This window comes from Stegostoma tigrinum, chromosome 8 (genome assembly GCF_030684315.1).
Source record: "Stegostoma tigrinum isolate sSteTig4 chromosome 8, sSteTig4.hap1, whole genome shotgun sequence".
NCBI lineage: Eukaryota > Metazoa > Chordata > Chondrichthyes > Orectolobiformes > Stegostomatidae > Stegostoma > Stegostoma tigrinum.
Window position 1 is genome coordinate 41,888,021 of NC_081361.1, and position 15,301 is coordinate 41,903,321.

General features: G+C 45.4%; 1 protein-coding gene across 4 annotated transcripts in view; it reads left to right on the forward strand.

Annotated features, from left to right (window-relative positions):
* Positions 1–15,301, forward strand: part of LOC125456066 (zinc finger protein GLIS1-like) — a 372,527-nt gene that overhangs the window by 289,315 nt on the left and 67,911 nt on the right. For all 4 annotated transcript variants that reach the window (XM_048538732.1, XM_048538735.1, XM_048538734.1 and 1 more), the window contains 2 exons: positions 3,083–3,224; positions 10,760–10,925. In XM_048538732.1, coding sequence (XP_048394689.1) covers positions 3,083–3,224; positions 10,760–10,925 — 308 coding nt within the window. The remainder of the gene's footprint in view (positions 1–3,082; positions 3,225–10,759; positions 10,926–15,301) is intronic.

Here is a 15,301-nt window from a genome sequence, read left to right on the forward strand (position 1 = left end):
ACATAGTAATGAGACAAGAGTCACAACTAATAAGGTCATTAACTAGCAATATTCCTACTTAATAGGGAACTTGCCATACACAAGCGAGAATCTTGCCTTGATTGTCAGAGCCTAGTTAAAAGATGCAGATGCTTGCTCCCAAAGTTAAGATAGATGTCATTAAACTTCTTGCGCGATTCTGTCACATTTCTTACTCTCATACATGTTGTTCAGGATCTTGTAAGTTCCATCCATAGACTGAGTTGTGTGCTTACTGATGTTACTGTACATTATAAGCCCTTAACTCTCTGATGGACGCTGTTGTACAGTTATTATCTCATGTAACTGTCTTATTGGTAGATTGCTAGTGGGGCCTGGAATCCATGCCATAGTAATATACATAGTCGTATACAGTAAAATATTGAGGTGACAGCAAGATTTTACCTGTGGACTTCAGAATGCTACATCAGGTACAGAAGCCTGAAGTGTGAGAGCAACAGTTATCACCTGGGATCTTCTTGATTTGGCAAATTAACTAGAGGCTGTGTTAGCTATCCAATTTACATTAGTATACTTTCAGATCTGGAGGACTGAGTGTCCCTTTCAAAGTAAGTGAACTTGCTGCAGCATTTTAGAAATCAAAATAAAATATTAATCGTGCAGCCAGCCACCATTTTGGAATTGATGTGTTTGCATGAGGTTTGGAGCTGTGTGTGTTTGGGAGTGGGAGGGAGGTGTGTGTGTGTGTGGTGGTGGCATGAAATCCCTCCAAAGAATGTCCTGTTGCTGCAGCTGAAGCCCGGCAAGGTGCCTCCGCCTTCCTGAGATGCTGGCTATCCAAGTCTTCTGCTAGGCACCTGCCCCGTTCCCTGTTGCCTTTTGGGGGCCCGGAGACGGACTAGAAAAACCCAACTGGCCTCTGACAGTTGATCTTAATAGACTTCCAATTAGTTGTGCCTTCCACTTGTGTGTGCAAGTAGACCTGTGGTCTCTTCCATTCCTGCCTTGGAGAAAGTGGCCCAGGCGTAACAGAGAGCCTTGGAAAGTGCATGCCTGCTGACAGCACAAACCTCTGCACCTGCTGCCTCTGTGTCTGCCCAGATTGCATCCTAAAAAATCATTCCTTAGTATGGTAAATTAAACATAATGGTGCTGTTGATGATCTGTGGAGAGACAACATACAACTTTCTATGATCGATCAGTAAATGTCAATACTGGAATCTGTTTGGTTTCACTTTGTGATTGTGGTCTCCCAGAGCCATTTGAAAAGCCGTGAGTAACTAATTCTAATTGAGTTAAAATGATCCCACAATCAAGTAATACAGTCTTGACAATTCCTGTTAGCATTTAGACTATATGGAGAAAAGTATGGAAGAGAAAGACTGTGGGGAAATAACTAGTGGCATCTTGAAAAACGACCATATTACAGATGACGTCTTAAAATGCATAGAAGTGGATAAACCCCCAGGATCTGCTCAGGTGTAATCTAAAACTTTGTGGAAGCTGGGGAAGTGATTGCTGGGCCCCTTGCTGAGATATTTGTATCATTGATAGCCACAGGTGAGGTGCTGGAAGATTGGAGGTTAGCTAACATGGTGCCACTATTTAAGAAAGATGGTAAGGAAAAGTCAGGGAACTATAGACTGATGAGCCTGACATCAGTGGTGAGCAAGTTGTCGCAGGGGAATCCTGTGGGGGATAGGATTTACATGTATTTGGAAAGACAAGGATTGATTAGAGATAGTCAACATGGCTTTGTGTGTGGGAAATCATATTTCACTAACTTGATTGAGTCTTCTGAAGAAGTAATGAAGAGGATTAATGAAGGCAGAGTGGTGGATGTGACCTGTGTGGACTTCAGTAAAGCATTCACCAAGGTTCCTCATGGTAGACTAGTTAGCCAGGTTAGAGCACATAGGATACAGGGAGAACTACTTATTTAGATACAGAACTGTCTCAAAGGTAGAAGAATGAGGGTAGTGGTGGAGAGTTTCTTTTCAAGCTGGAGAACTGTGACCAGTGGTGGTCTCAAAGATCGGTGCTGGATCCACTGCTTTTCATCATGTATATAAATGATTTGGATGTGAACATAGGAGGCATGGTTAGTAAATTTGCAGATGACACCAAAATTTGAGATGTAGTGGACAGTGAAGAAGGTTACTTCACAGCACAACAGGATCTTGATCAGATGGGCCAATAGGCCAAGAAGTGGCAGCTGGAGTTTAATTTAGATAAATGTGAGGTGCTGCATTTTGGAAAGGCAAATCAGGGCAGGATTTATACACTTAATAGTAAGGTCCTGGAGGGTGCTGCTGAACAAAGAGACCTTGGAGTCCAAGTTCATAGTTCCTAGAAAGTGAAATCGCAGGTAGATAGGATAGTTAAGAACACGTTTGGTATGCTTGCCGTTATTGGGCAGTGCATAGAGTATAGGAGTTATGAGGTCATGTTGCGGCTGTACAGGACATTGTTTTGGCTACTGTTGAAATGCTGCATGCAATTCTGGTCTCCCTGCTTTGGAAGGATGTTGTGAAACTTGAAAAGGTTCAGAAAAAAAACCACAAGAATGTGGCATGGTTAGAGGGTTTGTGCTGTAGGGAGAGGGCAAATAACCTGAGGCTAATTTCCCTGGAACATTGCGGGCTGAGGGGTGACCTTGCAGAGGTTTACAAAATCACAAGGGGCATAGATAGGGTGAATAGTTAAAGCCTTTTCCCTGGGCTGGGGAGTCCAAAACTAGAGGGCACGGGTTTAAGGTGAGAGGAGAAAAATTTAAAAATGACCTTAGGGGCAACCCTATCATGCAGAGTGTGGTCCATGTATGGAATGAGTTGCCAGAGGAAGTTGTGGAGACTGGTACCATAACAACATTTAAAAGGCATCTGGATAGGTACATGAATAGGAAAAGTTTAGAAGGATATAGGCCACATGTTGGCAAATGGGACTAGATTAATTTAGGATATCTGTTCAACATGGATGAGTTGGACCAAAGGGTCTGTTTCCATGCTATACATTTCTATGACTCTGATTCTGTATGATACAGCAGTGGGCAATAGTTGTTGAGAGAATATTTTTTATCTTGTTCTTTCCTTTTTTGGTGAAGATACGTTCGGGCAATGAACTTGAAACAGAAATGATGAATGATTGCCTGGCTAATCAGCCTCTTCAAACTTTGGCTTCACCCCCTAATTTAACAAGCAACACAACTGGAAGATCTTTGACAGTTAACCATGAGCTATATCCAGGTATGTTTTAACTATTTTAAAGTAAAGTTTCCTTTTTAATATAGTATCATAGATAACTAGACTGCAATGTCTACCATAATCGGGTGGATACAAACCTCCCTAGCACGTGACCCACCCTGCTAGTTTATATGGCTGATATGTTACAGCAGAGTGCATAATATAAACATGAATTTGAAGGTGGAACGGCTCATAAAATAATGTAGGTGGTGTTCCCACCAATTCTGACTTGCTTTCCATTTTTGATGGGCAGGGAAGGTCACAAGCAGCCTGCTTGCTCATAGGCCAACTGGGGTTATTATAGGCTCCCTGTTTAATCTTGGCACTGTTGTGACTATTGAGCTACTGGTCAATCTGATTGCCCACAACTGCCAAGGGTGGAACCACCTCCCAAATGAGCGTTGGATATCCTGCTGTGAACCGATTAAGTTGCTCCAAACATACTACCTCTGGGTGCTTTTGGGTTTCAAGTGGGCGGACTGACAACCATTCCTTTGGTCGGGGAGGTAGGGAATAGGTCAGCTGTAAAACCCAGTTTATTATTTATGTCTAAATTGAGAAACATGGATGAAGTGTTGCTTTACCATGTATTTCCCCTTTCTGGAACAAACTATTTTTTCACTTTGTCACCATCCTATCTACTTTCAACAACAGTCTTTATCACCTTCTCATTTTAATTATGTTATTTTCCCCTTTCCCTTGGTATCAATGGGCTTTGAGATGTCTTGTGCATGAAGAATGCAATCTCTTGTTGAGTGCAGATGTAAAACAGCAAGATTGAAAAGAAAAATGAGATAAATCTAGAAGGTGTCTCGAGGTTACACCATGCTTCAGATTTTAAAGTCTTTGATAGAATGAAGAAGGGAGTCACAGTGTACAAAGAGTTTCAGTGTTAGAGCTCCTGAGAAAGATGAGTCAATTCACTTTATCATAGAATCCCTACAGTGTGGAAACAGGCCCTTCTGCCCAACAAGTCCACCCGACCCCCAGACCATCCCACCAAGTCCCATCCCCCTAATCGACACATCCCTGAACATTCTGGGCAATTTAGCATGACCAATCCATCTAGCCTACACATCTTTGGACTGTGGGAGGAAACCTGAGTACCCAGAGGAAACTCATGCAGACACAGGGAGAATGTGCAAACTCCACACAGACTGAGGGTGGAATTGAACATGGGTCCCTGGTGCTGTGAGGCACCATTGAGTCAATGTGCGGCCCTGCTAGTTGAATTGTTAGATAGTGACATAGGATATTGGTTTGTAATTTTTATCTTGTAAGAAATTTGTAAGAATGTAGTCAGTAGATCAAGATAAAAAAAATTGTTTACAAAAATGTAGCATATTTTCCAGGTTCAGATTCTGGCTTGGCTTTCAGGTTGCTCTGGACTCTGAATTGATTTCCAGTCTGATCTGAATTAGCTTCTAAATTGACCTGGTTTGGCTTTGATGTTGCACAGAAGTTGTGGCTCTCATTAAAATCATTAAAATGACATTACAATGCACAGCCCTCTTTCTTGTCAGTCTAGATTGGCCACACATGGTTTTAAAAGGAGTGCAAAATTTAACAGCAAATACAGCAAACGTTTTATTAACTGGCACCTATGAGACCACAAATGTGCTGGTCGATCCAATATACTGGTTGATCATGAGGTCCAAATTGTCAATGTAAAAACACACACTAAGTAATAAAATCATAATGTAGGGGGTATACTTTACACTTGTTATACTTTATTTACAGCATAAATCACTTAAATAATAATACAACATTGCCATAAATAAAATTTACTGGCAAAGAGCCTCACTCAGAGCTGCAACTGAATACTCAGAGATAATGGGAACTGCAGATGCTGGAGAATCCAGGATAATAAAATGTGAGGCTGGATGAACACAGCAGGCCCAGCAGCACCTCAGGAGCACAAAAGCTGACGTTTCGGGCCTAGACCCTTCATCAGAGAGGGGGATGGGGTGAGGGTTCTGGAATAAATAGGGAGAGAGGGGGAGGCGGACCGAAGATGGAGAGAAAAGAAGATAGGTGGAGAGAGTATAGGTGGGGAGGTAGGGAGGGGATAGGTCAGTCCAGGGAAGACGGACAGGTCAAGGAGGTGGGTTGAGGTTAGTAGGTAGATGGGGGTGCGGCTTGGGGTGGGAGGAAGGGATGGGTGAGAGGAAGAACAGGTTAGGGAGGCGGAGACAAGTTGGACTGGTTTTGGGATGCGGTGGGTGGATTGGAGGAGCTGGGCTGGTAGTGTGGTGTAGTGGGGGGAGGGGACGAACTGGGCTGGTTTAGGGATGCAGTAGGGGAAGGGGAGAGTTTGAAGCTGGTGAAGTCCACATTGATACCATTAGGCTGCAGGGTTCCCAGGCGGAATATGAGTTGATGTTCCTGCAACCTTCGGGTGGCATCATTGTGGCAGTGCAGGAGGCCCATGATGGACATGTCATCTAAAGAATGGGAGGGGGAGTGGAAATAGTTTGCGATTGGGAGGTGCAGTAGTTTGTTGCGAACTGAGCGGAGGTGTTCTGCAAAGCGGTCTCCAAGCCTCTGCTTGGTTGCCCCAATGTAGAGGAAGCCACACCGGGTACAGTGGATGCAGTATACCACATTGGCAGATGTGCAGGTGAACCTCTGCTTAATGTGGAATGTCATCTTGGGGCCTGGGATAGGGGTGAGGGGGGAGGTGTGGGGGCAAGTGTAGCATTTCCTGCGGTTGCAGGGGAAGGTGCCGGGTGTGGTGGGGCTGGAGGGCAGTGTGAAGCGAACAAGGGAGTCACGGAGAGAGTGGTCTCCCCGGAAAGCAGACAGGGGTGGGGATGGAAAAATGTCTTGGATGGTGGGGTCGGATTGTAGATGGCGGAAGTGTCGGAGGATGATGCGTTGTATCCGGAGGTTGATGGGGTGGTGTGTGAGAATGAGGGGGATCCTCTTTGGGCGGTTGTGGCGGGGGCGGGGTGTGAGAGATGTGTTGCGGGAAATACGGGAGACACGGTCGAGGGCATTCTCGATCACTGTGGGGGGAAAGTTGCGATCCTTGAAGAATTTGGACATCTGGGATGTGCGGGAGTGGAATGTCTTGTTGTGGGAGCAGATGCGGTGGAGGCGGAGGAATTGGGAATAGGGGATGGAATTTTTGCAGGAGGGTGGGTGGGAGGAGGTGTATTCTAGGTAGCTGTGGGAGTCGGTGGGCTTGAAATGGACATCAGTTACAAGCTGGTTGCCTGAGATGGAGACTGAGAGGTCCAGAAGGTGAGGGATGTGCTGGAGATGGCCCAGGTGAACTGAAGGTTGGGGTGGAAGGTGTTGGTGAATTGGATGAACTGTTCGAGCTCCTCTGGGGAGCAAGAGGCGGCGCTAATACAGTCATCAATGTACCGGAGGAAGAGGTGGGGTTTGGGGCCTGTGTAGGTGCGGAAGAGGGACTGTTCCACGTAACCTACAAAGAGGCAGGCATAGCTGGGGCCCATGCGGGTGCCCATGGCCACCCCCTTAGTCTGTAGGAAGTGGGAGGAGTCAAAAGAGAAGTTGTTGAGGGTGAGGACGAGTTCGGCTAGGCAGATGAGGGTGTCGGTGGAGGGGGACTGGTCGGGCCTGCGGGACGGGAAGAAGCGGAGGGCCTTGAGGCCATCTGCATGCGGAATGCAAGTGTATAGGGACTGGACGTCCATGGTGAAGATGAGGTGTTGGGGGCCAGGGAATTGGAAGTCCTGGAGGAGGTGGAGGGCGTGGGTGGTGTCACGGACGTAGGTAGGGAGTTCCTGGACCAAGGGGGAGAAAATGGAGTCCAGATAGGTGGAGATGAGTTCGGTGGGGCAGGAGCAGGCTGAGACGATTGGTCGACCGGGGCAGGCAGGTTTGTGGATTTTGGGAAGGAGATAGAAACGGGCTGTGCGGGGTTGGGGAACAATGAGGTTGGAGGCTGTGGGTGGGAGGTCCCCTGAGGTGATGAGGTCATGAATGGTGTTGGAGATGATGGTTTGGTGCTCGGGTGTGGGGTCATGATCGAGGGGGCGGTAGGAGGTGGCGTCGGAGAGTTGGCGTCTGGCCTCGGTGATGTAGAGGTCAGTGCGCCATACTACCACTGCGCCACCCTTGTCTGTGGGACCATCAAACCCGCAGACAAACGTGGCGCAGTGGTAGTATGGCGCACTGACCTCTACATCGCCAAGGCCAGACGCCAACTCTCCGACACCACCTCCTACCGCCCCCTCGATCATGTCCCCACACCCGAGCTCCAAACCATCATCTCCAACACCATTCATGACCTCATCACCTCAGGGGACCTCCCACCCACAGCCTCCAACCTCATTGTTCCCCAACCGCACACAGCCCGTTTCTATCTCCTTCCCAAAATCCACAAACCTGCCTGCCCTGGTCGACCCATCGTCTCAGCCTGCTCCTGCCCCACCGAACTCATCTCCACCTATCTGGACTCCATTTTCTCCCCCTTTTGTCCAGGAACTCCCCACCTACGTCCGTGACACAACCCACGCCCTCCACCTCCTCCAGGACTTCCAATTCCCTGGCCCCCAACACCTCATCTTCACCATGGATGTCCAGTCCCTATACACCTGCATTCCGCATGCAGATGGCCTCAAGGCCCTCCGCTTCTTCCTGTCCCGTGGGCTCGACCAGTCCCCCTCCACCGACACCCTCATCTGCCTAGCCGAACTCGTCCTCACCCTCAACAACTTCTCTTTTGACTCCTCCCACTTCCTACAGACTAAGGGGGTGGCCATGGGCACCCGCATGGGCCCCAGCGATGCCTGCCTCTTTGTAGGTTACATGGAACAGTCCCTCTTCCGCACCTACACAGGCCCCAAACCCCACCTCTTCCTCCGGTACATTGATGACTGTATTAGCGCCGCCTCTTGCTCCCCAGAGGAGCTCGAACAGTTCATCCACTTCACCAACACCTTCCACCCCAACCTTCAGTTCACCTGGGCCATCTCCAGCACAACCCTCACCTTCTGGACCTCTCAGTCTCCATCTCAGGCAACCAGCTTGTAACTGATGTCCATTTCAAGCCCACCGACTCCCACAGCTACCTAGAATACACCTCCTCCCACCCACCCTCCTGCAAAAATTCCATCCCCTATTCCCAATTCCTCCGCCTCCATCGCATCTGCTCCCACAACAAGACATTCCACTCCCGCACATCCCAGATGTCCAAATTCTTCAAGGATCGCAACTTTCCCCCCACAGTGATCGAGGATGCCCTCGACCGTGTCTCCCGTATTTCCCGCAACACGTCTCTCACACCCCGCCCCCGCCACAACCGCCCAAAGAGGATCCCCCTCGTTCTCACACACCACCCCACCAACCTCCGGATACAACGCATCATCCTCCGACACTTCCGCCATCTACAATCCGACCCCACCACCCAAGACATTTTTCCATCCCCACCCCTGTCTGCTTTCCGGAGAGACCACTCTCTCCGTGACTCCCTTGTTCGCTCCACACTGCCCTCCAACCCCACCACACCCGGCACCTTCCCCTGCAACCGCAGGAAATGCTACACTTGCCCCCACACCTCCCCCCTCACCCCTATCCCAGGCCCCAAGATGACATTCCACATTAAGCAGAGGTTCACCTGCACATCTGCCAATGTGGTATACTGCATCCACTGTACCCGGTGTGGCTTCCTCTACATTGGGGCAACCAAGCGGAGGCTTGGAGACCGCTTTGCAGAACACCTCCGCTCAGTTCGCAACAAACTACTGCACCTCCCAGTCGCAAACCATTTCCACTCCCCCTCCCATTCTTTAGATGACATGTCCATCATGGGCCTCCTGCAGTGCCACAATGATGCCACCCGAAGGTTGCAGGAACAGCAACTCATATTCCGCCTGGGAACCCTGCAGCCTAATGGTATCAATGTGGACTTCACCAGTTTCAAAATCTCCCCTTCCCAACTGCATCCCTAAACCAGCCCAGTTCGTCCCCACCCCCCACTGCACCACACAACCAGCCCAGCTCCTCCACTCCACCCACTGCATCCCAAATCCAGTCCAACCGGTCTCTGCCTCCCTAACCGGTTCTTCCTCTCACCCATCCCTTCCTCCCACCCCAAGCCACACCCCCATCTACCTACTAACCTCATCCCACCTCCTTGACCTGTCCGTCTTCCCTGGACTGACCTATCCCCTCCCTACCTCCCCACCTACACCCTCTCCACCTATCTTCTTTACTCTCCATCTTCGGTCCGCCTCCCCCTCTCTCCCTATTTATTCCAGTTCCCTCTCCCCATCCCCCTCTCTGATGAAGGGTCCAGGCCCGAAACGTCAGCTTTTGTGCTCCTGAGATGCTGCTGGGCCTGCTGTGTTCATCCAGCCTCACATTTTGTTGTACTGAATACTCAGACATCACTGAGATCGTCGTGATAATACAGTAAACTTCCGTTATTTCAGGTACATAATTTTTGCCAGTTTATCAAGATTGCATCTTCATAAGGTGCTTGTTAAAACAAGGTTTGCTGTTTATTCATGTCTCCTAGCAAATTTTCTGCCAAGGTGCAGGTAAGTGTAAGAAAAATTTAGTTTACAGCGGTAAAATGTCATATAAACATGCAATGTCCAATTCTGTGGTGAAGCAGCAGGTCGGTTTTGGTGTAGGCTGGCAGTTTAATAATTTCTACAAATTCTCATTGAAGCAAGTTGCTTTACTTTTCTCTTGTAATACTGTTTTTAAAATGCTAGTAGCTCACTTATAAGTACTTACCTATTCAACTTCTATTTGTTTTATCATCACTGCAGTATCAGTACATTCTTTTCAACTGATTTGTCAGGTGTTAAAAATTATTTACATAAAAATGTTACATCAATTTAAACTGAATGGAATGACTCTTACAAAAAAGACTTGCATTTATGCATAATTTTCAAGACCGTTGACATTAGAAAACACTTCACAGCCATTTATGAGCTTTTGAAGTGTATCTGTATTATAATGTAGGAACAGCGCACTCTATTTGTGCACCAGCCAACTCGCACAATCGTCAATTTAATAAAGATCAGATAATCTATTTCTGTGATGTTGATCGAAGGTTAAATATTGACTGGACACCAGAGATACCTCTTGCATTTCTTCAAAAGTAGCATCACAGGATTTTTAAAATTCATCTGAGCAGATAGTCCCCCGTTTGAGGTGTAAACTGAAGGAAGGAATCTCTAATAGTGCAGTACACTCTCAATAAGCAGTTTTGATTTTTGTACTCAGCTTTAAAGTGGGACTTGAGTGTCTCAGAGAGACGAGTGCTACCAACTTAATCATTTCTGTCAAAACAAATCAAAACTAAAGGTACTCCCTGTGTATTTTCCTTGGAGATCATAACATAAACTTAGGCCTTTGAATGTTCAGAGGAAGTCTGAAAAACTTGTATAGAAAGTCTGGAAACCAATAGGTTGGATTATATCGGATTTTATATATTACCTGGGAGGATTAAGTTTAAACTACTTTATCATTTTGAAGAATAAAATAGAGTAGAAGTACTTCTTATTTTGATTTCATGAACAGATAAATAAATTTTTTTGTTGCTTATTTAGGGATGTACAATTGCTCTCCCTCCAACAGTGGACAAGCAGCAACTGCTTTATCATCTCCACAGCTTACCCGAAGTTCTTCAGCTCTTTGCTCTTCTATTGAAGAGGACCTGCACAGTCTACATGGTCATCTTACACAACTGACTACAGTGGAGGATACGAGACAAGGGTAAGGTTTATAGAAATGAAAACAGTGCCTGAGAAACTCAACAGCTCAGCATGTGTAAACAGAAACAGAGGTGAATTGAGTCTGATGAGTCAAATCAGACTTGAAATGTTAACTCTGTCGCTCTGTCCACAGCAGCATTTTCCTTTCCTAGGGTTTAAGAATTCAAGAATTACACATACCATGAGTTAGACTCCAATCACAGCTGTCTGAACATGTAAATTATTGAGCAGATAGAGTTCATTTGCTATTCAAAGATCGAAATTGTTGAGTTTGGATCAGAAGTCTGTCATGAATGTCCGCATGTTTTTAATATTCTATTGGAGCTTATTCTTCAGTATGTTCATTTTCAGTTCATTATTGGCTGACTGGGACCAGCTAACCCCATGGAGTACGCAGTTTATTTTGACCAGAATGAATAAAACCTGTGCCTCATTTCTGTGTAAATAGAATAGTTTAAGTTTCTTTTCCCCGATATTGTTGTTATATTGGGGGAAACATTATATAGCAATCATAAAGACATGAGAAATGGTTGGGTTCTTACATTTATTTACAATGGTGGAGTTTGCTGCAAGTCCTCTTTTGGTCTGTCAATTGGGCTAGACGAATAATAAGAGACACTAAGAACTGCTCATGCTGGAGATAACAAAGTGTGGAGCTGGAGGAACACAGCAGGCCAGGCAGCATCTGAGGAACAGGAAAGCTGACATTTCATGTGGGGACCCTTCTTCAGAAAAAGACCCTTTTGAAGAAGGATTCCGACCCAAAACGTCAGCTTTCCTGTTCCTCTGATGCTGCCTGGCCTGCTGTGTTCCTCCAGCTCCACACTGTGTGTTATCTATAGAGGAATAGTAATTTGCTTCTTAAAATATTAATATTTAACAACTTAAATTCCCAACCTATGAAGAGGAAATATGGATACAGCAGCTATTTCAGCAAAAGGTTGGTTATAAAGATTAACAATGTAATGTTTATAGCCCTGCCTGACAATGAGAAAAATAGCAAATCCCTATTATTTCATGTTCATATGTTTCAATAAGGTTGTAAGTTGTATGAAGTACACCAGAACTTTGATAAAAGCTTCCAGACTTTGCTGTCTGGAAATTAGAGTGTGTAAGTACGCCAATAACTTGTGCCTGTCAAAGGGAGGCTAAAGTGTAGTTTAGTATCAATAGATTAGCAATCTAGCGTCCTAATAGTCTGGAGACATGGAGTTCCAATCCCACCATGGCACATGGTGAAATTTGATACCAGTTTAAAAAATGTATAATAACAACCATTGTCAATTATTGTAAAAACCCATCTGATTTACTAATGCCCATTAGGGAAGGAAATTTGCCATCCTTTGCCTGGTTTGGTCTACATGTGACTCCGGACCCAAGCAATATGGTGGTCTGTGAATTGGCCTAGCAATACACTCAGTTCAGGGGCAATAAGGAGTGACCAATAAATGCTGATCCAGCCAGTGACACCCACATTTTATGAATAAAAAGGGAAGTATTCCAGACAGTGTGTAAACGTTTATGCTGCTGCTATTTTAATGACAGTGGTATGCAGTCAATGCTGAATGTATTGTTGACAGGTTGTACACATCAGAATGTGAGTCTAGCACCACATAAAGCATGCTTGATTGGATCATCTGAGTGGAGCTCATGTGTTGCAACACCAGACATCTTGGCACCAGAAGACAGAGCACCTCTCTTCTAAAGGCTAGGAATATCCCAAACAGACTGAGAAGGCAGTGAGAGCAGATCACCGCCAATGCTGGAAGTGTTGCCTTGACAACATGGCTGCACTATTACAAGATGTTTGATAACCTCACATAAATGGTCAGTGAATTAATTTTCAGAGAGCAGTTCCTTACAAATGAAGGACCAGCCACTCTCACTGCTCCATTCACCATACCCACTTTATTAACTTATCAACAATATCTATCGTCAATGAAGCACAATTCCTTCATAGCAGAAGTCAGAAGAAAGTTCTAGCTAGGCCCAAAGTGTCAGCCTTCTTGCTCCTCTGATGCTGCTTGGCCTGCTGTGTTCATCCAGCTCTTGTTATCTCTCATTCATAGCTTCACCTCACTTTCGCTTACTTTAGCACTATTGCAGGTCACATACTCATATCTCATGCTATGCACATACTGCCAGCTATTCAACAGTGGCAAGTACATCTTCCAAACATTTTGCACCATATTCACATTCATTGCTACACACATTTCTCTTGCAGGACAAAAAAGCTCACAGTTGGAAGAAACAGCGCATAACCAGTAGGATGCAGACACAGTTTCTTGTCCTTCTCAGGCCCGTGGAAGAAATGATGTTGGCAGTCATTGAGATAGTTGCATCCCAGGCTGTGTCAACAAAGGGCTTGAAATCTACATTCGGCTTGGATTAGTTTGAGATGACATTTTTATTCCTACCACACCCACCTTCTTTCTCCTTTATTCTGTAATCTATCCTGATTTACAAGTATGGGCCTCTTGCTTTTGTCCCTTCCCTCATCCACCCCTACCCTTGTGCTTTTATCCTTCCTGAGACTGAAAACTGACATCTTGTCAACAACTGGTGGAAGAGTCACAACAGCAAGAGGAATAAGAAACAGATGGGGGAAACAGTAGGCAATTTAGAGAATCTCCACGGTTTGCTCCTCTTTTCTACATCTTAATCCTTCACAGACCCAATTTGTAATTTCATAACCTGTAATATAGTCTACCTTGGTGTAATTTGTTGATAGTCAGTAACATGAGGAAGTTATAAGGAGAAAATATTATTTTTAATGTACGCTTCCTAGGTTGGACATGTGTACTTTATCCTGCAGCTCACTCTTGACTAATAGGCAAACCTAAAACCATAAGCCATTGGAGCAGAAATTAGGCCATGCGGTCCATTGAGTCAGCTCTGCCATTCAATCATGGCTGATAAGTTTCTCAACCCCATTTTCTTGCTTTTCCCCCTTAACCCATGATCCCCTTGACAATCAAGAACCCAACTATTTCAGCCTTAAATGTATTCAATGACCTGGCCTCCACGCCCTTCTGTGGCAATGAATTCCATAGATTCACCACTCTCTGGCTGAAGAAGTTTCTCCTTATCCCCGTTCTAAGGGGTCTTCTCTTTACTCTAAGGCTGTGCTCTCAACCCTAGTCTCTTGACCAATGGAAATATCTTTCCCATATCCACTCTGTCCAGGCCATTCAGTAGTCTGTAAGTTTCAATTTGATCCCTCTCATCCTTCTAAACTCGATAGGCCTAGAGTCCTCACTTTCCTCATACGTTAAGCCTTTCATTCTTGGCATCATTCTCATGAACCTCCTCTGAACCCACTTCAGGGCCAGTACATCCTTTCTGAGGTATGGAGCCTAAAATTGTTCACAGTAGTCTTTTGTGCTCCTGAGATGCTGCTTGGCCTGCTGTGTTCATCCAGCTCCACACTTTGTTATCCCTGATGGAGAGGCTGTATTCCACAGCTGTCTTACATGTACAGTTAAAAGAAATCATTCAGGATAAATTATGCATCCTGCCAAAGGCTCTACATCTCATGGCTGAATTTAGTCTCCTAAGAGTTTAAAAATTAGATCAGACATCTACTAGGTCAATTACATCAGACTAGGCCAACTTGAGTGGTAAAAACCTGGAAAAATTCTTTCAGTTCCTTCTAAGTTATTGAAACTATTCCAAAGAACCAAATTGTCCAAGATTGTAATGCCATATCAATCTCATCAAGAAACCTTTCCGTTGCTCTCATGAAGGCACACTGTGAATGAATCTGGAACCACCTTACAAATGGGGACTTTGTTCCACAGATGAATGTTCTTTGCGGGTAAAAAAGAGTTGCCTAACATGTAACCAATTTTTTTCCTGATTGGTCTTTCCCTAACTGTCCAATTGAAATAATCTATCAGTGTGTGCATAATTTAGATCCTTTATTATTTTAAAGACCTCATCAAGCCATCATTGAATCTACGCTTCTCTACACTGTACATTCAATATTTAGGTAGCTAAAGACTTATGAAACACTTATCATTGTTGTGATCCTCCTCTGAACTAACAGGAGCAATACTTTACAAACTAAAAATTGAAGACTAGTAGGCAATTTAAATAAAAATGAGAGATGCAAAGCCAGGTGATGTGTTGTACCTGTATGATATGGGAGCTGGTGGATGCCATTGTGGTTCACAGTGACCACATCTGCAGCAAGTGTGGTTGCTTGAGGAACTCTGACTCAGAGTTGATGAGCTGGAGTTTGAGCTTCTAACTCTGTAACACACCAGAGAGGAGAAGCATTACCTGGATGCTGTGTTTCAGGAGACAATTACACCCTATAGACTGAGTACATCAAACTTGGGCAGGGACAGGATGGTTTGACTACAAGTGAGCAGG